Raw genomic sequence first — 26,165 nt, forward strand, 5'->3', positions numbered from 1 at the left:
AGATGCAGGTCTGTAACAGCTGCAAAGACATACAACACAATAATCCAGTTGTGATGCACAGTCACTGAGAGGAAGCTTGCAGCTTGAGAATAGCAACTGCTCTCCTCCAGTGTAGAAGCACCATAGCCATTTCCAGCCTTGTGTTTTTAAATTATTCTCTACCAAACTCAACTAATCACTTGATAAAATTGAATTTGATACTGGAAATGGTTTCTGAATGCAAAATACTTTCTGTCTGATGATGAAAACTAGGTTGAAAAATGCTTCCCCCTGCCCTTGTTAGATTTAGGAAAAAAAAAAAAAGTGTTACAACATTCAGGAGAAATGGTTCAAAATATTCTATCTAAGAATAGCTTCATCTCAAAGGATTAGGTCATTGCTTTGGAAGAGAGTCATATTTCACTCTCTAATTAGTACACTGTAAGTTTTTCAGTCAAATTACTTTCTATAGATGGGTCTATCTATATTATATACATAATGGAGATTTCATATCAAAAATTCTACAATCACTATAAAAGTATACACAGTGGGACAATGTGATTAGCAATGTGACATTCATTGATTTCACCTAAGCCCAATCTGCCGTGTATATTAACTGAAGAATAATGACTAAAGGAGACCCCATCATTGAATCCCTCTTTTTGGGGGTCTTCTCTTTCTCTCCAACATTTTTATCCAGGTGAAACCCAGTGAAAATGACATGCCAGGATTAAGAGCTGAAGGAAGATGGAAGAGCTAAGAAATTAACAAAAAGGTACCCTGTAGCCTGCATGTAAGTGGGCGGGTTTATGGTCTAATGAGTTTTAGACTCAAACGGGCAGTGCCAGCGTCATCTTCTCTGATCACTGCCTCTCTCATGCACTGACTAACCAAGTGGTCCTAGGTACTTACTACAAATTATTTTTTCATTACTATAGCCATGAATAAGTTTTAAAATATTTAATTTCAGATTATTTTTCATAACAGAACATTCCAATGAGCAGGTTTATTAGGTTTAGGGTTATCAACCTAAGCTAATTATCTTAAAGTGAAAAAGGGAAGAGGATGAAAAGAGCTACAGTGAATAAGCTAAGGATAAGCAGAAATAAATATTTGTTTCCCTTATACAAGTTCTAAGGCAGAACATATTTCTTTGGCTACATTCTGATTCTGGAATGAACACGCTCAAGTGAGGGAGGAGGGGATGGGAAGGAGAAAGCAAGCAGAAGAGAACAGTCTTATTTAACTGTTTTTATGTGGGTAAAATGATTTGTGCCACAGTATTTCCATAAGAAGTGGGACCATTATTTTCCTGTAGAAACACATTTGGTTTGAAAAGTATCACTGGACAGGACGTGAAAATCAAACCAAATGAATTATTCACAACCTCCGATCAGAGGTGATCATTATTTCTGATGCTCCAAACAGTGATTAAGATTCTGCCCTGAGATGTCATTTTCTCGCTGAGTAACACCAGTGATACAGAAAGGCATTATCTATCTATCCATATATGTATTTTTTCTCCTGAAAGGACCTTGGTTTAATGTTACTATAACAGATAATGAAAACATGATAATATCAACATTTATTCCGATGGTGTCCATAAATGCCATTAGTCTGACACAAAGTGTCAACACTAATCATGACCCAAAATTAACACCAAAATTGACATCAACATTAATTGTACTATCAGTGTGAATAGAATGTGCAAGCGCACACAGGCACTTCCCAAAGCTGCTGTTTTTACTACAAAATAAAACAACAATATTAAGCTCAACAAAGAAATCTGCAGGAAAAGCTAAGGGGCAAAACATGCCGGCATTTTGTTTTTTAAGGGTGAAAGACATATCCATCAACTCTAGCTATGCTGTGGGAAGCAGAAAGGGAATATCTTTGCCACAGTTGCCTTTCTTATATCTCCACACTTTGACTTGAGCTGTAACAATACCTTTATACACAGATTTAAATACAGGTTAGGCTGTGGCTGAGATGTTGAAGCTGTATTTGTTATATTCATGCTAAAATCCTTGTTATATTCATGCTAAAATGATCTTGAGTTTTTTTGGGAAGAGTCTGTAAAAGCTATTGTTCTAATTCTGCTAATGCCAGGAAGATGACTACCTTGCAAGGTCCTTGAGCAGCAATACAAAGAATCCAAGCATGTTAGTGCTAACCCAGACTTGGGCATCATCTGCATCATAAAGATGAGAAAACTAAGACCCAGAGAGCAGGAATCTGAACTTGAGTCCCTTTTCAGATATATAACAAAATGTTACCTCTTTCCCCCTTTTGTATCTTGTATCCAAGCATGAAAAAAACAGTTTTTCAGCTCTTAAGAAAATTATTTTGGGCTCTTTCACGTGATCACAGAACACTAAACAATAAAACATTGATATCTGACAAATAATACAATATGGAAAGGCATTGACATATTTTTCAGCGTGGCTTTTCCAAATGGCACAAATTAAGTCAAATATTGTATTTTAAGTCTTATGGCTTAATTCAAAAATGGCTGAACAAACTCACCTCAACCTCTCTAAACAGCGATAAAAGCGTAAGAAAAATATAACTTTTAGAGCAAAAAAATTTTCATCCCAGAGGTAATTCTTTGAAAATGTTATCAAAGATTAGAAATAATAATTTTGAACAGGGGAATTATTTCTCCCTGTAACATTTATATACATGAAACCACAGCAATTTTACACATGTACACACAGTAATTTAATAAGCATAGGAATTATTTTTTAAAAAACATGCAGTGGAGCACATAGAAGCCAGCGGTATTTGAGAAATGGGGCCCAGGATTAATTGGTTGGTATGGAAATTAACCAAGTTGGCCTACTACAGTCCCAGAAGCCTTGTCCATTAATCATACGAACGAGTGCTGAACTCTGGTGCCCCATGCTACACCTCATTCTCTGGTGTCATCTGTTGCTGTCCTGATGTTCATTACTGCCTCTGGTTGGAGCTGTAAAGTTTCTTGACATGGGGTACTATGTCACATTCTTTTTCAGTAAAATCTTACAACTTAAGACAGGTATAAATATGCTGGCAAGTACATTCTTTTGTTTGAAGGCTATCTCTAGACTTATTTTTGAAAGAAACTGAGGAGCCCTCCACAAGTGCTACTTTAGTGGGCCAGTGGATGCATTAGGATTTTCAAAGTCAATCAAGGTTATTGAGCCTCATTTTGCTATCAAAAATATGAGTAAAAACTACTCAACCTGATGAGAAATCTCCAACACCAATAATAGTCATTCAGAAGAAATTTTGAGAAAAGTATATACATCCCAAAAGAACAGTGTCAGAAATTCATTAGAAGTAATTCCATGGTAGGAAGACTTATTTTTCAAAATTAGCCTCCATATTTTTCTAATGAGGGATCCAAATTTGGTTTGGAAGATCATTTTAGACAAAGACTTGCAGCCAAATATACTTACTTAGAATGGGAATAAAAGAACAAAAACACAGAATTAACATAAAACTATCTTACCATATATGCCATAATATATCTTTCTCTATACTTAATCCCAAGGATTCAAAATTGATTTTTCAAAGCCTTGATGAAAAATAAGGCAAGCACAAATTATGAATACTTATGTATAATCATAATCATTTATGGATAATCATAATTATACATAATCATATGTATTTGACCCTTTTCTGCTGAGGATCCCAAAGCACTTCTAAACATTCTCCTATCTTTAGGGACAGATTAATGGCAAAGACCCTTTTTATAAGTTGAACAATCAATGCATAGACCATGGTCCTGTTTTACAGACCCGCTTCGCTTAGGTCTATTTCAGAACTCACCTTCAGCATAGTACAATTTAAATATGCCTCTTTTCTAACACATATCTAAAAGACTAACACTGACTCAATTTCTATACACGGCATGAAAAGGCAAACTGTTTTCAAAAGAATGAAACAAAAGCACAGTAAAGTACATCCAAATTAGCATCACATTCATGGAGCTATTTTGAGGTTAAATTGAGTAAAACAATTTAAAAAATCTAATGTTGAATATTTGGGTCCTGTGTTCATGAGAAATGGCCTAGCCTACCCTTTTCTCACCACCAAAACCCGTAAGCATATACACACTCTCTACAGGCAGAGTTTTAGAACATAATGCTTTCCACTAGAATCTGAGTCCAGGATAACCCAAGCAATTCCTTTGAGAGTATGGAAAATGTCAACCAAGTGAATTAAGACAGAGGGTTATGGTGCTTTTTCTAAAATAAGAGGTCCTTTGGGTTAAGAGGTCCAGCCTAAGAACTGTCAAAATGGATCTACTAATTAATTTCTTCTAATCTTTTAGGCTTATATAAGCTTATCAACTTCCTTTCCCTACCAACTTCTAAATTGTTTTTTTGATACTCAAATTAGAGATTCAAAGGATTATAGTAACATGTAAGTGAGGAGCCCAGTCAAAATGGTAAGATTTGTTTAAGCTGGTCAGTAGATGCAGGGGTATTTGTCATATCACTCTGTATTTTTTTATATGTTTAAAATAAAAAAATTAATGAGACGCTATACTTTGGGAGATATAGGATATCAGTACATTGCCAACAATTAAAACAATAATTAAATATGGGTATTAGTTGGGCTGAGCAGTTCCAAAACTGAACCCCTAATCCCCACTGTCCCTACCATTTCACCCCTGAGAGCATAAAGCAAGACTAAAACCAAAATACCAGTCAAGATGGCAGCTAGTCTTTTTTTTTTTTTTTCAGCCAGAGTCTCACCGTGTCGCCCAGGTTGGAGTGCAGTGGTGCAATCTTGGCTCACTGCATCCTCCGCCTCCTGGGCTCAAGAGATTCCTGTGCCTCAGCCTCCTGAGTAGCTGGGATTACAGGCGCCTGCCAACACGCCTGGCTAATTTATATATATATATATATATATATATATATATATTTTTTAGAGATAGGGTTTCACCATGTTGGCCAGGCTGGTCTCAAACTCCTGGCCTCAAGTGATCCGCCAACCTTGGTCTCCCAAAGTGTTGGGATTACAGGTGTGCGCCACCGCTCCTGGCTGTCAGCTAGTCTTTAAACTTTAATTTACACTACTTTATTTCCTCTTCAATCATCCTCTTCCTTTAAAAAAAAAAAAAAAAAAAGCAGATCCCTAATGCAAGGTTCAACGGATCTTCAACCAAAGAGTTAAAATTGCAGTTGCTTACTGTAGGAACACTAGGTAAAGGCTACTATACCAACTGAAAAAAGAAGGACACCAGTGAATCTGCCTCAACAAACAAGGCAATTCAAGAGGCTCATGTGAATGCTAAGCTGCTGAGAAAGAAAAACCCTGACACCTAGTGCCCATCGGAAAAAATGAAGGCTTAGAGCTACCACAGTTCTTGAGTGGTAGTGTGTGTAGAGGTGACCATCAAATTGCATTCAATTTTCTTTTTTCTTTCTTTTTTTTTTTTTTTTTTTTGGTTGAGACAGAGTCTTGCTCTGTAACCAGGCCGGAGTGCAATGACGCGATCCCGGCTCACTGCAACCTCTGCCTCCCAGGTTCAAGCGATTCACCTGTCTCAGCCTCCCGAGTAGCTGGGACTACAGGCACCCACCACCACGTCTGGCTAATTTTTGTATTTTTAGTAGAGACAGGGTTTCACCACGTGGGCCAGGATGGTCTCGATCTCTTGACCTCATGATCTGCCCACCTCAGCCTCCCAAAGTGCTGGGATTACAGGTATGAGCCACCGTGCCCGGCCCCAGTTGCATTCAATTTTCAATATACTTTCCTCCCAGAAAACTTTTATACGAAGAATTCCAGTCTCTGAATACCAACCTTTTTTGGGTATACATCTTGTACCTAATTATTATAGCTGCTTCCAAATACAACATCGCAACACCGTCTTCTCATCTCAGTTTTTCATTATGACAGGCATGATGAGACAGAATGTTAAAAAGCTGCCCATGTTCTGATATGGTAAGAAAAACAGAGTCCTAATTTCTACTAGCACTAAAGTTACTATGGTAGTTGACTCTCTAACATATCTTTCAGCATTGCCCAATTTAGAGATTATTGGTCTAGTTCGCAGAGTTGATAAAAAGAAATAAAAGAATGCTAGTAACTTATTTCGGAATAAACAAGAGCATAGTCTCGAGAAGGCTAGGATTTTCTTTGTCCTACCAGGCAAAGTTAAGTTGTTCTCCGTCAAGTCCGTTACAGCCCTTGGCTTGATCTTAGCCTGAGCTTTTTAATAACAGGATTTAATGCGAAAAGCAGCTGTACTGGATTGCGAACTGTTACTCAAAATGTCCCCACCTGCAATTATAGCTTCCACCAAAGGATCAAAACAGGTTAGCAAACTGGCAGGAAAATGAAAACAATTCCTCCAAAATTGAGAAGTGGTAAAGTAGAACTGTTGGATAGCTGCATTTCTTCTGTATCCAGGCTCAACAGCACACATTCATCTAGCTGTGTATTTACATACAGTGCCCATCACTGTAGCATCATAGCAGCTAGAAATGAGATCAGTTTAGTCTATGTTGCAATCACATTTTCCTCAATTTTCATCTTTACTTGAAACTATTAAGAAAAATCTTGGACAACTCATCTTTGGAGCTATTTGCAAGTAACGTAGTTCACAGATTTAGTCTACATCTTTTTTATTCCTACTCTAAATTGATACTAAATGTAATGCCATTCAAATATGACAATGAGAAAAATGTGTTCTCTTATACCTTTCCTCATGCATTAGGTGGTATTCCTTTAGTTACATCTTTCTTTATGGGGAAGGGACAACTAGGAAAATAGAAAGGAGACAGTAGCTAATACTGCATCAGAAAAGCTCTTTCTCCTGCTGTAAACACAGGCATAAATGTTCAAAATGCAGGTCACATCTCTACTGAAACAGCCAATATTCCTCCTCAAATGGCAAAGAAGTTACCTAAAACTAAATGGAACTGAATTGGTCCAAGTCCTGGTCCCATCACCTTTTTACCTATTTACTGTCCTGGAAAAAAAAATTAGAAAGACTGGCCACCCATACAGCCAATGGTCTGATAAGTGCAGGTTTTCTGCCTTCGATCATGGAGAAAAGCACCTCAATTCATGGGAAAACTCTGAAGGAATCTCTCATTTTACCCTTACTCCTTACATCCATGTGCTAGTTTTCAAACCCAGAAACTCCAATCCTTCAAGGTAATGCAATACCACCCACAATGATGACCTGGTAGAGCCATCACTTTTGGAGAACACCACATTATGATGATTTAATGTCTACATAGCACCAATGCATTTACATTGAGCCTTGGCTTTCAGAACATTAACAGGTCAATTTTTTATTCTTTTTTAATAAAACTATTTATCAAGACTCTGTTCAGATGCCCATTCTCTTTGGGACAGGACAGATTTGCTCCAAATCTCATCAGCATGAGCTCTTTTCATTCCCTTCACATCATTCTTGGGGTAATATGTAGAGTGCCAGGCTCATGACAAACTTGCTCTTTGGCCAAAGAAAATTAAACCGCAATAGCTGAAAGTCAAGTTGCCCTGATAAAACTGGGCTCAGCACGAGGAAATACATCCTACTGATTCCTCGTCATCTCTTAGGCACAGCTGTCCCTCAGAGTTCTGACTGCTGAAAATCCATCCTTAGATTGGTCAGTCTCTCAGTGGACATGCTCCATTGTATGTTCAAGCTATTGGTAGCAGAGTTTGATACTAACACCCCAACCTCATTCCTGTTGTGCAGTGCCCTATAATCTAGCTAAGGCCAATGACTGACTTCACCAGCCATCCTGGGCATTAGTCACTAACTGCTCACAAAAGAACATCAGTCTAACTCCTCCCGAGCTCAAAGGCTCAGAAACAGCAAGCTAACACTCAGCCTCAATCCTAGTCAATCATTTGAAAAGAAAAAGAGAACAAAGAAAATAGGCAACTAAGGAGGGAAAACTGTAGAAGAAGAAAGTGAGAACTGACAAAAACTCAAAATCTTTTGAACAAATACTATTCACTTTCTGGTTTCAAAACTATTAAAGCACTGGACAAAGGAAAACATGTGGCTCCTATACTAGATCTACTACTAGTCATAGCTATAGTCCTATGCAACTGTTTAAGACATATATTTTCCACTAAGGTTTGTTAGGTCTTAAAGGGGTTAAAAAAAACCTTTAATTTTTAAAAAATTCGTGTGTGTGTGTGTGTGTGTGTCTGTGTGTGTGTGTGTGTGTGTGTCTGTGTGTGTGTGTGTGGTCTGTGGGTACAGAGGCCCGTATAATAAGACTATTTGTATTCATACTGGCAGAGTAAACACTACATGTTCATGCCCAGGCAGCTCTGTGCTTGTAATTTCAGCAAGAACAGAGCTCTGTCCCTCTGGGACTTCACTATTCCCTGAGTCTCCATTCACTCAAACACAGAATGAGGGCAGAAAGAAAGCAGGAGAGAAAGATCATGGCAAGGGGTTTCACACAGCACTGCAGCTAGCTTTCACGTGGCCAAAAATCTCATTCTGTGTTTTAATTACATTAGTTAAAACCATTTTACTCTCAGCCCCATGTTCACAAGGGTGCCTTCCATTCCTGAAGACTACACTGTTCAATGAATCAGAATTTAAGTCTAGCACAATGAAGCTTTTCTTTGTTGCTGAGGGGCTCACTAGGCAGATGCTACATACAGTGGCACAAACCTCTGTTTCAACTTTGTGTGCTGATGAGTATATATCTATGCTTGTCAAAATGTTTTGCATCCTTCCACCCCAATCCTCTTGACTTTGCTATTTGTTGAGACTCCTACAAGTCTGATACTCTCCATCTGGTCCAATGCTTGCATCCATCTTGATACCAAATCATCTACTGTTGGCATCCACTGGCATATTACTGAAATAGCCACACATCTTGTATATATAGTGAAATTTTTTGAAAAAGATTGAAGAAAATAGAAACAAACTGCTTATCATTTCCAAAGGTCTACCCAGCCTATTTGTGGTGAACACATAGGTAAAGATTACTCCTTCAATGGAATGAAATCTATCTAGGGATTATATTTAAGGTTGAAATAAAAATATCTCTCTTTTTAGGTTTGTTACTGGTATTATCATTGTTATAACTGTACATTAGGAGCACAGTTAAAATCAGAAAGAATCATAATGCATGGACAAGAGTATAAGAGTACAGGGCAAAATAGGGCTTTATATCACTATTCATATGTCACTCTGAGAGAAAGGATGCCAAGGCTAGAAAATGCATTCTTGGGATAATTATCAAAAAATGGGCTCTTTGCTACATTCTTTTATGTTTGAACCCCTAATTCTGATTGAGCCCCTTCAAGAACACATTTATCATGCTCACAACAGCACCAGATCAAATGAATTGAGTATGGAAAAGACACTGAAAAATGCATCTATTAATATGAATCCAAATAAGAAAAAACATTAGGCAAAACAATACTCTAAATGTTTTCGTTATAGAAAATCCCGGCGGGGCACAATGGTGCACACCTACTATAATCCCAGCACTTTGCGGGGCTGAGGCAGGCAGATTGCTTGAGCTCAGGAGCTTGAGACCAACATGGTGAAACCCCACCTCAAGAAAAAAATACAAAAATTAGCCAAGTGTAGTGGTGCACACCTGTAGTACCAGCTACTCAGGAGGCTGAGGTGAGAGGATCACTTGAGACAGGGAGGTCAAGGCTGCAGTGAGCTGAGATTGAGCCACTGCACTCCAGACTGTGTGACAGAGTGAGACACCATCTCAAAAAAAGAAAATCCCCAAATTTCACACATAGACAAAAACAGGGAAAATAATCTATTTTCATGTACCTACCACCTAGCTTCAATGATCAACTCACGACCAACCCTGTTTCATCTACACACCCACCATCACACCTCTTTATTTAGAAGCAAATCATTGCATCTGTAAATGTTTTAGTCTGTATCTCTAAAAGAAAACAATATTCCTTTTTTTTATAACTGAGTTCTTTGTGTTAAAACAATACTATTTTAAAAAGCAAAATCACAATATCATTATCACACCTAAAAAATTAATAATTTCTTGATACTCAGTCAATGCTCTCTCTGAAGAACTCTCCCAACAAGACTACCATGCTGCAGTGCTATTTAATGACCATCTCACAGAAAGCTGGTACTAGTGGGCACAGAGATAAGAAAGGGAAGGGGGGTTTCAACTACTTGCCTCATTTCCTCCTGGAAGCCTGTTCATGTGGACCAGCTGACCTTGATCATCCAATACCAGTTCGGTGTAAGTCAGCATGTCAGAAGGCAGAGGGGGAGATGGAAGAAATGCTTGAGTGGACATAGACTCCCAGAGTTTGATCAGGGACTAGTGGAGAAAAGAAGTTTGACTAATCAGTCACAATAATTTCAATATAGACAAAAATAATTATTAAGATTCAGTCAATCTGGTTTTGCCTTCTTTTCCAAGTGTTCTGCAGAGTGTAAACATTAGACTAAATTCTCCAGCTCCCGTTCTCAGTTAAAATAGATTTGTAATTATTTTTTACATGCCAAAAGTCAGGCACTTTTCCAACAACGTCAAACTACTGAGTGATTCCAAATCAGCACCAGAGCATTAACAAACAGGAAAGACCTAACACTATCCTAGGAATATTAAAATTAAAAAACTAAATAAGTAGCATCAACTCCTTAAAGAAAAAGAAAATCCTAAAGAAACTTGACAACAAAGAAATATCCAGGAAAATGACATGACGCTCAGCTAATAAAAAGAAAATCCAAGAAGGCCAGAATGAAGTTTCTACTAGAAATTCCAGGGAAGAAATCTCTTTCTAATATTTTTCATAGCTATAGGACCACACACAGGAATTAGCTCACTAGATGTGTGTGACTATTTGTAAATGTGCAGATCAATTCTGCTCAATTTTGAAAAAAACAGATATACCAATTCATTTAAAAAATATTACGATTTCCATTTCCAACTTCCTATAAATAAATCCCTTGTGAAGTGGGAGCTAGTTCAGCTCTTTCTTTGCTTGCCTCAAAGCAACATTTGAATCCCAAATGACTCATACATACCTATGTGTCCTAATCACTGTGTTTATGCCTATTATATAGGAAGAATTACTTAGAATGTGATTTATATTATATTTATAGAGAATGTGATTTATATTATATTTATAGCATTGGCATTGGGAAACAGAAGTAACACTCAGCTTTCAGGCTAGCAATGCTATAAAAGGGAAATACCAAATGAAGGTATCTTTCAGGAGACAGAACTTGTAAACAAATGGTTGCATAAAGGTAATCTCTTGTATTTGTGAATAACACAGGAATTCTACATAGACTATTTACTAAGGCCACATATATTACTTTACTAAAATTCAAATGTGGTAATACTGGTAGTATTGACTAGGAGACTTGGAAAAATCCTATATTCATAGATTTTTTTAAAAAAAGGACAAATTCAGTATTCTTTTGATACCTTATTCTTTATTGGTTGCATTTTCTTTTTTTTTTTTTTCGAGACAGAGTCTCGCTGTCGCCCAGGCTGGAGTGCAGTGGCGCGATATCGGCTCACTGCAGGCTCCGCCCCCCGGGGTTCACGCCATTCTCCTGCCTCAGCCTCCTGAGTAGCTGGGACTACAGGCGCCTGCCACCTCACCCAGCTAATTTTTTGTATTTTTAGTAGAGACAGGGTTTCACTGTGTTAGCCAGGATGGTCTCAATCTCCTGACCTCATGATCCGCGCCCCCCTCGGCCTCCCAAAGTGCTCAGATTACAGGCGTGAGCCACCGCGCCCGGTTGCATTTTCTACTGGTGATACACTTTTCTTGCCTTCTATTGATAGAAGAAAAATCTGCAGCATAGAGATGATTCACCATACAGATTGAAGGAATTTATTTTCATATAGAGGTTGAGATTCATAATGTCATATTTCTCATGCTAGTTTTTATTCAGCTATAACAAATCTCCCACAAAAGAACTTATACTCTAAACTGTGTACCATGAACTCTATATCCATTTGTCTATGTTATCTATATTGATTCTCATCATATTAATCTAGGGTATCAACTAGGAACCAGGGTTATATTGGAAAATGAGAACTAAAGTATCAGATCTCTTTTTTAATATCCATAATTTGAATACAGACTTAGGAAATACACATGTAACTCTTCACACAAGTCACTGTAAACTATCACCACAGGAATATAATCTTAGTTTACTCTCTCCTACTCAATAGAGACTTCTATTCTCACCATTCCTCTCATTAATTCATAAAGAACCATCCAATATCTGAGTTGGCAGTCACCAACCCTCAAACGAAATAGAAATGAAAACAGTGTCAAGGTATTTCTTGCCCTTTGGAGTGCCCCCTTCTAGCCAAAACCGCATCTGATGGAAATTCAGGGAAACCTTGCCTCCTTAGAACATGTCAGACCCTCCAGTTTGGCATCTTACCTGCCGAAACATCTCTGGGATATCATATATGTATGTTGTCCCTAAGGATTGCGCCTGGAACCTCTTTGATTGCAGCAGGTCTTTGGTCACATAAGGAGTATTAATTAACATTCCATGCAGTGGTCCCTGTTTGTCTCCATATGCCTGAAACATGATCTGCAGGAAAAAAAATGGAATGGGGAGTTAAGAGACAGAAAAAAATCAGAGAGCTGCCTAGAGGGGCTTTTTTGCACAAATGTTATCTCTTCAAAAACATTTTTGGTAGGTTGAGTAGCTGAGATATGCCTCTTAACATTGGGTACTTGGTGCTCTCATCTCTCCACAGATTAACCAACTCCAAAAAATATATATATAACCAGCCATACACCATAACTGCTCTCACTTTTAGATTAGTTGAAATCCACAAGAAAGCAGGCCAGGTGCGGTGGCTCATAACTGTAATCCCAGCACTTTGGGAGGCCAAGGCGGGCGGATCATGAGGTCAGGAGATCGAGACCATCCTGGCTAACATGGTGAAACCCCGTCTCTACTGAAAATACAAAAAAATTAGCTGGACGTGGTGGCGGGCGCCTGTAGTCCCAGCTACTTAGGAGGCTGAGGCAGGAGAATGGCATGAACCCAGGAGGTGGAGCTTGCAGTGAGCCGAGATTGCGCCACTGCACTCCAGCCTGGGCGACAGAGCAAGACTCCATATCCAAAAAAAAAAAAAAAAGGAAATAAACAGGAAAGCATGGTGCACATTTCACATCTCAAAGGCAGACTGACCATGTTAGGCATCTGAAGTGAGTTGAATCTCATATACTCAGAAATGAAGTACATCAACTAACCAGTCTGAGCAGCCCTAGTGTTGAAGTTGAAGAACAGCTATGCAGTAAAGATAATTCTCTTCTTTCCTCAATGGCAGAAGGCCAGATCAAGACTCTACTATATCATCTGTGCTTTAGTCCTTTAACCCACTTGATTAGATAGTACTTCATAAGTATTACTAGCTATGCAAAGGCTTCAAAGATTTCTGCCAGAAGTGGATTTCATCCATCCATCTAGATAGTTAATTCTTGTTAGCCCATGAGACATAGCCTCATATTTTACATATAGTAAAATAACCATATTATATTAAATTATGCATATTAAAAAACATTATATATATATACACGTATTTACTTCTCAGGATACTGTCTACAACTAGTGAATAGCTCCTGCAATACCTATATTGTCACATAATGAAATCACTACACTGGTTTTTAATCATTTTAACTCAAATATTTCTAGAGGAGTGCTTCATACTCCATATATTTAGATAGTTTTATTTGCTTATGAATATTTATAAGGGATGCCATTATTTCAATTCAATTAATATTTATTGAGTGCCCAGAGGTTGTATAACACTAAACTAGGCACTTCATGCATGGATACATAAAATGTAAATTCCCAATGCAGTGAATACAAATGGAGATTGGGATGTAAGGGTAGGTGTATACCTACATATCTATTCAGACCTACAAAATAAGCACAAGTCTACCATTAATGAATAGATTTGTGGACCTGACATACATGCACAGGAATAGAATTAAGTACTTTCCTAAATCCTGGGTACAGTTCATCTATAAATCCTTAGCCCCTTAGCTCAGAGGAATGAGTGTTCTGCTAATTTGTCAATCAGGTCCTGTTCTGGGGAAAACATTCTCAGGCTGCTTTAAAGGCCCAGAGACTAGAGCTCCCAGTCCTCTTACACAAGGTCAATAGGAAAAGTCACCCTGGGGGAAGCAGAATTAGTAATGTCTTAGGAATGTGACAGTAAAAGCAATAATGTTTTAAGAGATTCAAAGTGTTAAGTAAGGCAAGGGTACAATATGAGAAAACTGTACTCAGAGCAAGTAAGCTGAATCAAAATAAGAAAATGGGGTAAACGCAGCAGGTTCCTAGAGCTACATTTCTCGTCTGTTAAGAGAGACAAGACCTTGAGACTCGGTTTGGCCAAGCTTTGGGATGAAGACAGGCTGGTCATAGTCAAGCAACATAATCGTGCACTGAGGAAGGGGACTGGAGAAAACAATCTAGGTACATATGTATATTGCTGGCAGAAATTTAAATGGTACAAATATTTTGGCAGTTTGTCAATTTCTTATAAAGTTAAACATATGCTTACTGTGTCCCACCATTACACTTTTACATATTTACCCAAGAGAAATAAAAATATATCTACACAAAGATTTGTAAAAGAATGTTCACAGCAGCTTTATTACTACTAATAGCTCAAACTAGGAAATAAAACCCCAAATGTCCATCAACAGGTTATCTTGGAAAATAAGAAAATGAGAACTAGAGGGCCGGGTGCAGTGGCTCACACACCTGCAATCCCAGCACTTTGGGAGGCCAAAGCAGGCAGATCATGAGGTCAGGAGATCGAGACCATCCTGGCTAACACAGTGAAACCCCATCTCTACTAAAAATACAAAAAAAAAAAAAAAATTAGTCAGGTGTAGTAGGGGGTACCTGTAGTCCCAGCTACTTGGGAGGCTGAGGCAGGAGAATGGTGTGAACCTGGGAGGCGGAATTTGCAGTGAGCCAAGATCATGCCACTGCACTCCAGCCTGGGTGATGGAGCGAGACTCCGTCTCAAAAGAAAAAAAAAAAAGAAAGAAAAGAAAATGAGAACTAGAGTTTCACTCTTGTTGCCCAGGCTGGAGTGCAATGGTGCAATCTCGGCTCACCACAACCTCTGCCTCCTGGGTTCAAGTAATTCTCCTGTCTCAGCCTCCCGAGTAGCTGGGATTACAGGCATGCACCACCACACCCAGCTAATTTTGTATTTTTAGTAGAGATGGGGTTTCTCCATATTGGTCAGACTGGTCTCAAACTCCCAACCTCAGCTGATTTGCCCACCTCGGCCTCCCAAAGTGCTGGGATTACAGGTGTGAGCCACCACGCCCAGCCAGTTTTAATATCCATGATTTGAATATGGACTTAGGAAATATACATGTAACTCCTCACACAAATCGTTGTAATCTATCATCACAAGCATGTGGTCTTAGTTTACTCTCTCCTACTCAATAGAGACTTCTATTCTCACCATTCCTTCCATTAATTCATAAAGAACCATCTAATATCTGAGATGGCAGTCACCAATCCCCAAATGAAATAGAAATGAAAACAGTGTCAAGATATTGCCTGCCCTTTGGGGGTGCCCCTTGCTAGTCAAAGCTATATCTGATGGAAACTCGGAAAGCCTTGTTTCCTTGGAACATGTCAGAGCTCCCAGTTAGTCACCTTACCTGCCAAAACATATCTGTGAATATAAACATTTTGATAAATGAATGTAAAAATTTCAATAAATCCATTAAATGGGGCTGGGTATGGCAGCTTACACCTGTAATCCCAGCACTTTGGTAGGCCAAGGTGGGAAGGTCCTATGAATCCAGGAGTTTGAAACAAGCCTGGGCAACATTGTGGGACCCTGTCTCTAAAAAAATTTAAAAACTAGCTGGGCATGGTGGTACACACCTTTAGTCCCAGCTACTTAGGAGGCTGAGGTGGGAGGACTGCTTGAGCCCAGAAGGTCGAGGCTGTGGTCAGCTATGATTACAATACTGCACTCCAGCTTGGGCAAGATAGTGAGACCCTGTCTCAAAAAAAAAAAAAAAAAATCCATGAAACGGAATGCTATCCAAAAATGAAAAGGAACATACACATAATCTATGCAACATGGCTGAACCTCAAAAACACTAGGCTGAGTAAAATAAGCTAGACACAAAATAGTACACACTGTTCGATTTAAATTCTAGGACAGGCAAAACCAATCTATAGTAACAGAAAGCAGATCAGTGGTTGCCTAAGGCCGGGGTTGGTGCTTCTACTTTTGACTGCAAAGGCAAATAAGAGAACTTTCTGCAGTGATGAGATGTTATCTACCACGACTGTGATAGTACTTACATGGTGTATACATTTGACAGAATGAATTGAACTGTACATACAAAACGAGTCCATTTTATTATATGTAAATTACACTTCAATAAAGGTGTTATTTATTATTTTTAGAGGCAGTGTCCCACTCTCTCGCCCAGGCTGGAGTGTGGTGTCACAATCATAGCTCATTGCAGCTTCAAACTCCTGGGTCCAAGTGATCCTTCTGCCTCAGTCTCCTGAGTAATTTGTACTACAGGTGCAGGACACCATGCTTGGCTATTTTTTTTTTTTTTTTTTTTTTGGTAGAGACAGGGTCTTGCCTTGCTGTGCTGGCTACTGTCAAACTCCTGGGCTCATGTGATCCTTCCACCTTGGTCTCCCAAAGTGCTGGGATTACAGGTATGAGCCACCATGCCCGACCCAAAGATGATTTTAAAATGTTATTTTTCTTTTTTTTTGAGACGGATTCTTGCTCCATTGCCCAGGTTAGAGCACAGTGGCATGATCTCCGCCCACTACAACCTCCACCTCCCGGGTTCAAGCAATTCTCCTGTCTCAGCCTCCTGAGTAGCTGGGACTACAGGCCCCTGCCACTACGCTCGGCTAATTTTTGTATTTTTAGTAGAGACGGGCTTTCACCTTGTTGGTCAGGCTGGTCTCAAACTCCTGACCTCAGGTGATCCATCCGCCTTGGCCTCCCAAAGTGCTGGGATTACAGGCGTGAGTCACTGCGCCCAGCCTAAAATGTTATTTTTCTCTTACACTGCACCTTGGAAATCAATTCACTTATGCAATGGATTACCCAAATCTCTTCTCCCCATTATGACTGCCTGACATCGGTGTTCATTACAGCCTATACTACAAAGACTGTATGAGGAAAATGAAACAAAATAAAACTCAAGCCAATCAACCTTGTTCCTTATTGAGAATTCAGTTCCTGAATACTCAACTATCTATGTTAGTTCCATTTTCTACTATAATGAACGCAGTAACTAAAAACTGTAAAGTATGTATTTTAGAAGTTCATGACAATATGTACACATTTTATATATCACACACCTTTCACCAGAAGCCATCAAAAAGATTTTAGAAAATAATTTCTGACCTATAGTCTGCTCCCTTAGAACCCTGTACTTATTTATAATAGCACATATTTGCCACAGAGAAACAAATCATTTGTCTTCTTCCGTTGTGATGTAAATTTCTTGAGTACAGTTTGCTTTTTGTCTTTATATGCATAGTGCCTGACATACTATAAGTAGTCAATCAATATTAAATTAAAAAACAAATGAATGAATAACAGACATGGTTCTGTATTAACTTCATACAATGATTCATTAAAGAAAGGGAAAAACAGTTTGACAATAAGCACCATGTAGGCATTAGGAGCACCAGAACTGGGTTGGAGGCTGCTCCTTTTGTCAGTTCCCACCTCTAGCCACAGGCTCAAAAGTTAGTTCCCATGTGGCAGTAGCTCTTGAACTCTCTCAGGTGAAGAGTCCGTAGAAGACCTCTTCCTCCTGGGCTTTTAAAATATGCAGGACCCTAGGTAAAAAGTGTTCTCCTTCAGGCTGAAGGTGGTTTGTTCATTCTTTCAGATGCTTATTGTGTGCTTATTTTGTACCATGTGTAATACTAAACCCTGATTGAAGGCATCTGTGCCTTTCACACTCCTGTGTCACCATTAGCTAGCATGAGGGAAATCTCAGAGTTTCCTAATAAAGGAAAGGAAAAAAAAAAAAAGAAAGAAAGAAAGTAGTTATGAAGAACAAACATATTTATCAAAAACATTAAAATCTCAAGTGGCCATCTTACTTTTCACAAGAATAGACCTGCCTTGAAGCTATTGTAGAAGTTAATTAAAAACATCCCTACCCATTGAAAGCTTTGACTGAAAATGTCTTTAAAGTTGCACTAAAAAAACATCAAATACAGCAAAAAGTATTGAATACTCTTTCTCTTGGTCACCACTCACGCTCTTGTGCACTCTCTCTCTCTGTTTTTAACTGCTCACTTCTCATAGGATAGATTTCTCTAGCCACCTCACTGAGAATCAAAGCACAAAATGAAAGGTCATTCTGACAACTGTCCAAACTGAGATTTTTAAAAATTCATCTTCAAAAGACTGAAAAATATATTTTCCTGACTCTATTCCTGGATTTAAAAGGATATGGATAAAAACAAGAGACACATAATCTCTCCCTGGCACCCAAAGCACGGAATAGACTGAAACCCTTGTTTATGTATACTGGAGCATGTTCATCCTTTAATCAGAAGAAATGCAATTCTTGAATTCAGGCCAAAGCCATAAAATATCCTAGTTCTTAAAAAATGTGAACAATGGTGAACCAACCTAATTTCAGTATCATAGTAAAGAGCCCAAATATTTAGAAACCAACGTAGTAAAAAAGATTAAAAGGGAATTCTCTGTTTCACAGAATTAGTGTACTGACTCACTTTCTATTTTTACATTCTCAATTTTCCTACCTGAAAACAGGTTTAAATTTGCCACTTTGCTCTTGTATAATATATGACACCCTGAAATCTTTGAAGGAAAGGGAACAACATAATAGATAACACAATAAATATGATAAAAACAGAAACAGAACACAATAGATAAATATGATAGACACTGATGATGGTAGTGCTCATGCCACTATACTATGTTGAAATTTTCCTTCTTTAACATAGAAGTTGGCGACATAAATCCAACAATTCTCTTTTCTTCACTTGCCAATGAGTAGTTTAATTATGGTGAAAACAGAAAGGATGCATCAGACCAGAGATTAGATTGCTGAAATAACCCACGAGCCCTCTAAAAAAAGAGCCTAAATTGCAGAATAACCTCTGGAGTCAGGTTCACTTGGCATCTGTTAGTGCTTACCAATACATGACAAATGGTTAAGGGTTTTATAACATCCATGATAGAGAACATAGGCAAATCTTATAAGGCAGATGAAGTTTTTCAAATTCATACAATCATTTAATCTTACAGAGGATAACCCCACCAGGTGAACCAATGGGATTTGTGAGTTTGGGTCTTCTATAACAAGGATGAGTGTCTTATCTGTAGGACCAAATCAAAACTCTGAGGAGCCTGTTTGAGTATTGTACCTGTGCTGTCCTGGAGTCAGTCACTTCCTTGTATAGGCTGATATCCAAGTAATAGCCAGACTCGTTTGTCAGGAAGAGGCGGATGGGAATTGCTTTTCCAGTTGGCGTCAGGCGAATGTTGATTTTCAGTTCTGCCTGCAGGACACGCAATTTCCACAGGCGACTTCCATACCGCATTACCATGCTCCGCACAGATTCCTCAATCTGACACAGACACATCACCAAGCACAAAATTTAAATATCTTGTAACTAAGACCTGTTTCAGGTCTGCTCATATTTGAGAAGGAAAGGCTAAAAAAAAAAACAGGTTGGTTTGTGGAGATGCACACCTTACAAAAAGTGGTCAGATAGTTTCTCCCCAAACTATTCTTTCTTGGAACAAGTCAGGGACAATTTCATGCTGGCCTGGCATTTCAGTGGTTTTCTCTGGATAATAACACCCAAATCTCTTCAACTCCTTCCTCTTTCCCAATTATATTCATATTCTATATCAAAGATCTGCAATATCTAAAATTACAAGCCATGGGATTTAAGAGGAAGCTCCAAATAAGAATAAAATCTCTAGCTAAATAGCTATTAAGTAGCATTTATATGCATGGTAACTACGTTTCATTGCACTTACAGGACTTTAAATAAACACAGCAATTACCACCATGAGCTTTTTTCCATACAATTTTATTAAACTTTATAATATATGTCTCTTGGTAAATTGCACAAATTAAAGAAAGGCAATTTGTAGGTGGTGCTAGAACATTCTCTCTAAACAGAGCTCTGAAGCTTGGCCACTGCTAAGTCCATCTAGGATTTAAGAAGATGGGGCAGATGTTCCCAGGTTTCTCTGAGTTTATACCAAGGCAGCTTAATGCTCTCAGTTTTTAGGGGTAGGACAGTTATTTTAACTAAATGGCCTTAGACATGATTTCTTGTTATTTACATGCTAAAGCAAAACTTTTTTCCCCAACATGGCTGCATAGAACATAATGCAGCTAGAACATGCTATTCGAAATTAATGTTTCCTTAAATGAAGTATCTTTCTAAAATGCTTCCTCAACTTCTTAGAAAATCAAGAATATCTTACATTCCCTTTCTCTTGTGGTTCTTTAGCAGCATGTGCCACCCTTGCAGTTTGTTTCTGCACCACAAATTTTAAGTTAGAATGAATTTCAGAGAGTTAAACTCTCTATTATCACACTTGTTTGTTAATCAAGAGATATTTATCCATTCTTTTCTTGAGGGAACAAAAGCCAACAGAAAATTGGCAGCTATCTATCATTAGAAAATTAGCCGGGCATGGTGGCGGGCGCCTGTAGTCCCAGCTACTCGGAGAGGCTGAGGCAGGAGAATGGTGTGAACCCGGGAGGCGGAGCTTGCAGTGAGCCGAGATTGCGCCACTGCACTCCAGCCTGGGCGACAGAGCGAGACTCCACCTCAAAAAAAAAAAACAAAAAAAAAAAAAAAAAAAAGAAAAGCAGAGCCAGTGTATATGGGTGGTTAGAATGAAAGCAGAGGCTGATCTGAAAAACTCAGAGAAAAGGTAGGCCAAATCTAAAAAAAAATACAGCTGTATAGTGTCCATGCCATGTTTTAAGTCTCCCAGCTTATTAGTCCCAGAATGCTTAGGAGAAGTTTTGCTTAAACTAGATGATGAGATTTGAGTCAAATGAGTAGCCTTGACCTTGGCGTTCCTTACAGGCTAAAGCAACCCATCATTAGCTTGGAATTTTGAAGGGAAAAAGGTAGAAAACTACTTCTCAGATCTCAGAAACTAAGTTCAAGAAGCAAAAGCCTACCAGGCATGATGACTCATGCCTGTAATCCCAGCACTTTGGGAGTCTGAGGCAGGAAGATCGCTTGAGGCCAGGAGTTCAAGACTAGCCTGGGCAACATAGCAAGACCCTGTCTCTATAAGAAAAAAAGAAAAAGAAAAAAAAAAAGCAGTAGCAGCAGCAGCAAAAATTCATGCCTACAATTGATCTTGAAAAAGGGAGATACTGGTTCTCCTATCCAAATTCCACAGTATCATGATAGAAAGAGTTAGAAGGGGCCAGGCACGGTGGCTCACACCTGTAATCCCAGCACTTTGGGAGGCTGAGGCAGGCAGATCACTTGAGGTCAGGAGTTGGAGACCAGCCTGACTAACATGGTGAAACCCCGTTTCTACTAAAAATACAAAAATTAGCCAGGCGTGGTGGCACATGCCTGTAGTCCCTGCTACTCGGGGAGGCTGAAGCATGACAGTCTCTTGAACCTGGGAGGTGGAGGTTGCAGTGAGCTGAGATGGTGCCATTGCTCCAGCCTGGGCAATAGAGTGAGACTCTGTCTCAAAAAAAAAAAAAAAAAAAAAGAAAAGAAAAGAAAGAAAGCATTAGAGGGAGCAGAAACAGAGAGCAGCCTGTCTTTATTACACCGGGGATAAAAGGTCAAGTACAGAATCACCTTGTTTTTCTTCCTTAAATTATATAGAATGCATTTCAGAATAGACCCTCAGGGAAGAAAATATACATAATACATGTGAAATTCCTTATCAGCCAAATTCTCTCCCTGTGGAAAAACACTAAAGAGAGCTGGGTTAGACACTTTGAAAAGGTGCATTATCTCACTAAGGTCACCAGGTAATTAACATTTAGTGCACAGAAGCAGTAATTTAGCCAAAATGCTTAGTAACAGTAAAATTAATAATTCCAGATGAGAAATAGTAGGGAATAATACAAAACAGGACCACTATTATGGCAAATATCATAAAACAGGTACCAACAAAAGAAAATGTTTTCACGTTTTTGTACTGCTTATACAGCAAGCTAACACCAAAACCTTCAGTTTTGAGAACTGTTTTTTCAATGGCTATATCAAATTTTTGACACTGTCCCAGAAACTCAATCTTATAAACATTCTATAAACTTTACAGATTAACGGCACAACAGCCTGAACAAGGAGTACCTGTTTCCAAGTCCAAGTGAGATAAATATGAATGAACTTCTGTGCTTATGCTTGCTAGTGCCGGGAGAGAAGCTAAGGAGAAATGTACCTTTGACGGGTCCATGATAACCGTGGGCACAAAGTTGAGGAAGATGTGGTTACAGTCAGTGCGGACATTTGTATTGTTAAAAGCAACTTCCAACTCATCCATGGCTTCCAGGAGTAGCCGCTCCCCTTCATTTTGCAGATATTCAAAAGAAGCTTCCTATACAGGAAGAAAATAATCAGCATTAATGTAGTTTAAAAGAGGCAATAAAGAAATGGCTATTATAATCACTTAAGCGGCAGTATGTCATGAATCATAAGGCACTTGGTGAAGACATTGTTTATCTTTCTCCCTAGAGTCAGTCCAGTAACCACAGGGAGCAGGGGCAGGCAAGGGCCAGATAAAGAGTCCATGTTAGCCCTTTCTCCTTACTCTTAGTATATCATTCCTTTCCAAGAGGTAGAAATACTGGGCATCCCCATAGCTGTAAGTTCAATAGGATGATATTTCACATATGCGAAACAGAGCTATTTAGAAAGGAAAAGCTGAAGAAAGGGTACGGCTATGGGATATAATAATAATGAACACATCAGGAAGTGCCTTGCTATATACAGACACTACTCATACCTCTAGACAGGTGTACAATGGGATCACCTCTTTCCTAACTTATCTCCTTATGCTCTATCATCTCCCAATTCTTCCTATGATTTTTCTGTTTGTATGCTTTTTCTTTTCTTGAGTGCTATTATGCTTCTGCTACCAAGAAAAATCAAATTAAAGTGGAAAAAGAGCCTTCATTTTTTATTTTTTTTCAGATGCACTTTCTGCTTTGTAAAAAAAAAACCTTTATTATATGAAATATTTACTTTTGTAAACATTGAAATAGAACAAGAACCTTGAGTCAAAAAATGAAAACCTGATTTTTTTTTTATGCTCTCTCTCAGCAGAAGCATAAAACCTAATTTTGAATCATATCTATTACTCTGTCCCTTCCCTCAAGGATAACATCCTATAAAAGTACAGCACCCACCTTGGTGACCAGATCAGAATGCCTGATGATTGCACGAACAAAGAACCTGTAGTCTGTCACTTCAGTGCCCACTTCCACCTTGGCTGCCCCGAGATACAGGTGCATCTTGTGATTAGCACATGGAATGGCAGTGAGGTCAAAATTTCTCATCCGGTTCAGCTCTAACTGGAAAGCCAGAGCAGGTTCCAGATGACGATAGATACGATCCTCCTCAAACTGAGTACAAGAATCAGAGAAAAAACAGCTCACAAGAGGCAGTTACAAAACTATACTTTGAATGTGAATGTAAAAGAGATGCCTGAAAATAGAGACATAAGCTATGATGTGCTAATGAGCAACAAAAATGAGCTACGTTCAAGGCTAATGCTATAGCTTACATAAGATTAGGCACTAAAGTACCTATTATATAAGTACTTTATAGGATGATATTCCTAAACTTTCATCATTTATGATTTTACAAGTGGTGATGATATGCATTAAAAACAAACAAAAAATCCTCAATTTCCTTAGAACTCTTACAGCATTTAATGTCTTTATATAATTCATTTTTATATTAATTACAGACTGCTTCACATTAATATCTACTTCACATGCCAATGTTTTGAGCTTACTCAACTAATCTAAAAATTTTCTCACTTATGATAAGTACAAAGGACATAATAAATACTCAACAAACAAACATCATACAATTTTTTAATTAAAGAGATATTTGGCTTTGGAACACTATATCCATAGATATATAATGACATACATGTTTTTTAAAAGTTGTATTAGTATATAACTTTACTGTATTTACTGTATATGTTCTGTATGTTTCAGTGAAACTAAAGTATTTTTCTGGAATACATGTCAATTGAGTGAATGGAGAGAGAGAGTCAAAAATATAAGCCAGTAACAGGAAGAAAGCAACATGGTCTGAAGTTTTGTATTTTAAAATTGAAAAGCAAATTCACATAAAATAGAGTTGAGAATCAGTTAACTATTTGTAGATAACAAGAATGGTCCTTTAATATCACATCATTAGGATCATTCTACAGGACAAGGATGATTTGGAAAGGTATCACCTTCTTTGAGTAGCTCAATACATTTGGTTGTTTCCTAAACTAAACTCTTTCAGAAAGGAATCGGCTTTAGTTCTAAGACTCACGTAAGGCAACAGGAAGCACAAGTTCAATAAGAGAAAAAAGAATGGCAAGAAGAACATACGGCAAAGATAAGCCACTCTTGGGCTGTTAAGAAAAAGTAATTTTTTTTTTAAATAGGAAAGAAATCAATCCTTACCTTATCCCTTGCTCGGAATGTAAAAAATTTAGGGAATTCTCTCTGTATTAAAGAAGGGGGAAAAATGTGTCAGTAGTTCATAGACATGGCTCTTTGGAAACAAACAGTATAGAAACAGTTAAGCATTTAGAAGACAGTTTTCTAGAAAACAAGCTTCTTACCTAAGCTTAGTCCAGGAAATATGAATGATCCTCCGCATAATCATCACTTTGACCCCGTCTCCAAATTTGAGAATCACCACATTATAAACCTAATTTTAGTATCTACCCTCTCCCAGGGGGGAAAAAATGTATGTATTTTTTAAATCTCCCAAGTGAAAAAAATTTTTTTGCTAGATATTACTCTTGGCACAACCTGGCAAATAAAACCAATATACCCTTATGCCGCAGTCACTGCAATAGTAGTTACTGGACTGATTTCCCAAGTTTCTCTTTAAGAAACTCTTAAAATGTAAACTAGTCAGACAGTATAGAGTGCTCAGTTCAAGATTTTCACATTCATTCTCAAGTCAATAATGTCAAGGGTTTAAATGATAACATTTGAAGATGAAGAAAAATATAAGATGCTACCTTGGTCACTACCACTATATGTATAGGAAAGAATGAGGTTAGCACTAGTGAACTTGTAATCATTAGGTCTTCCTGCTTTTTTGTAGGGCATTACACACACAAAAAAACCCAATTTACTAGAACCTTATTAATTAACAAAGATGAATTCAATTAGCAGAGTTCATTAGTTTCTGAAATTTAACTTACTAATGCCAAATACCCCTGTTTCTCAGATGGGAAGCTCTACTGGCAGTGCTGGAATCAAATCATTACTATCTGCCTCTACAGGAGGTTTCATTAGGCATCTTCTTCATTATGAGTGCAATATAATCAAACACTTATCAGTACAAGGCAGAGAGACTGGGACTAGTTGCCTACATATCCTCAATGAGCTTTAGGAACTGTGAAGGAAACATGGACTGAAAATCTTCTGGTGAGAGGTACTCTCATGTGTTGTCCCATCTGATGCTCTCAACAACCTCTAGGGGTAGATATTGTGACCCTCATCTTACAGAAGCCTTGGCTCAAGTATATGCTCAGAATCACAGAGCTAGAAGATAAACTTGGGTCTCTCTAGTGCCAGAGCCCGTGCCCTCTGATCTCTCAAGGGCAGAGTATTACCTTTCTCTTTTTATTATAATCTAAATTCCTCATTTAGAGGATTTCTCTTTGATGAGACAAAAACACAGAAATTAAGACTTTAAATTTAAAAAGCAGAAAGCAAACAAAGCAAAACTCATGCTGTAAACCTGTGGTTCTTGAATTTCCTGAAAATTTCCTGAATACGTTCCATTAAGTGTTACACCTCACTCTCACCTTAACTAAAGCTTGCACAGTTAATAAATCTTTTTATCATTTCCTTGGTATTTTAACTGTAAGACTGCATTTAAAAGGTTCCTAGGAGCTCATTTACCAACCTCAGGGAAATCCCTTTTTAAAAGCCTTTTTAAAGTG

The 26,165-nt window shown here is 38.2% G+C and overlaps 1 protein-coding gene across 5 annotated transcripts in view; it reads right to left on the minus strand.

Annotated features, from left to right (window-relative positions):
- Positions 1 to 26,165, minus strand: part of ACACA (acetyl-CoA carboxylase alpha) — a 275,744-nt gene that overhangs the window by 83,203 nt on the left and 166,376 nt on the right. For all 5 annotated transcript variants that reach the window (XM_055257045.2, XM_055257046.2, XM_063628639.1 and 2 more), the window contains 6 exons: positions 24,664 to 24,705; positions 23,383 to 23,598; positions 22,416 to 22,571; positions 19,391 to 19,594; positions 12,374 to 12,529; positions 10,134 to 10,280 (listed from right to left, as the gene is read on the minus strand). In XM_055257045.2, coding sequence (XP_055113020.1) covers positions 10,134 to 10,280; positions 12,374 to 12,529; positions 19,391 to 19,594; positions 22,416 to 22,571; positions 23,383 to 23,598; positions 24,664 to 24,705 — 921 coding nt within the window. The remainder of the gene's footprint in view (positions 1 to 10,133; positions 10,281 to 12,373; positions 12,530 to 19,390; positions 19,595 to 22,415; positions 22,572 to 23,382; positions 23,599 to 24,663; positions 24,706 to 26,165) is intronic.

Source organism: Symphalangus syndactylus, chromosome 20 (genome assembly GCF_028878055.3).
Source record: "Symphalangus syndactylus isolate Jambi chromosome 20, NHGRI_mSymSyn1-v2.1_pri, whole genome shotgun sequence".
NCBI classification, from domain to species: Eukaryota; Metazoa; Chordata; class Mammalia; order Primates; family Hylobatidae; genus Symphalangus; species Symphalangus syndactylus.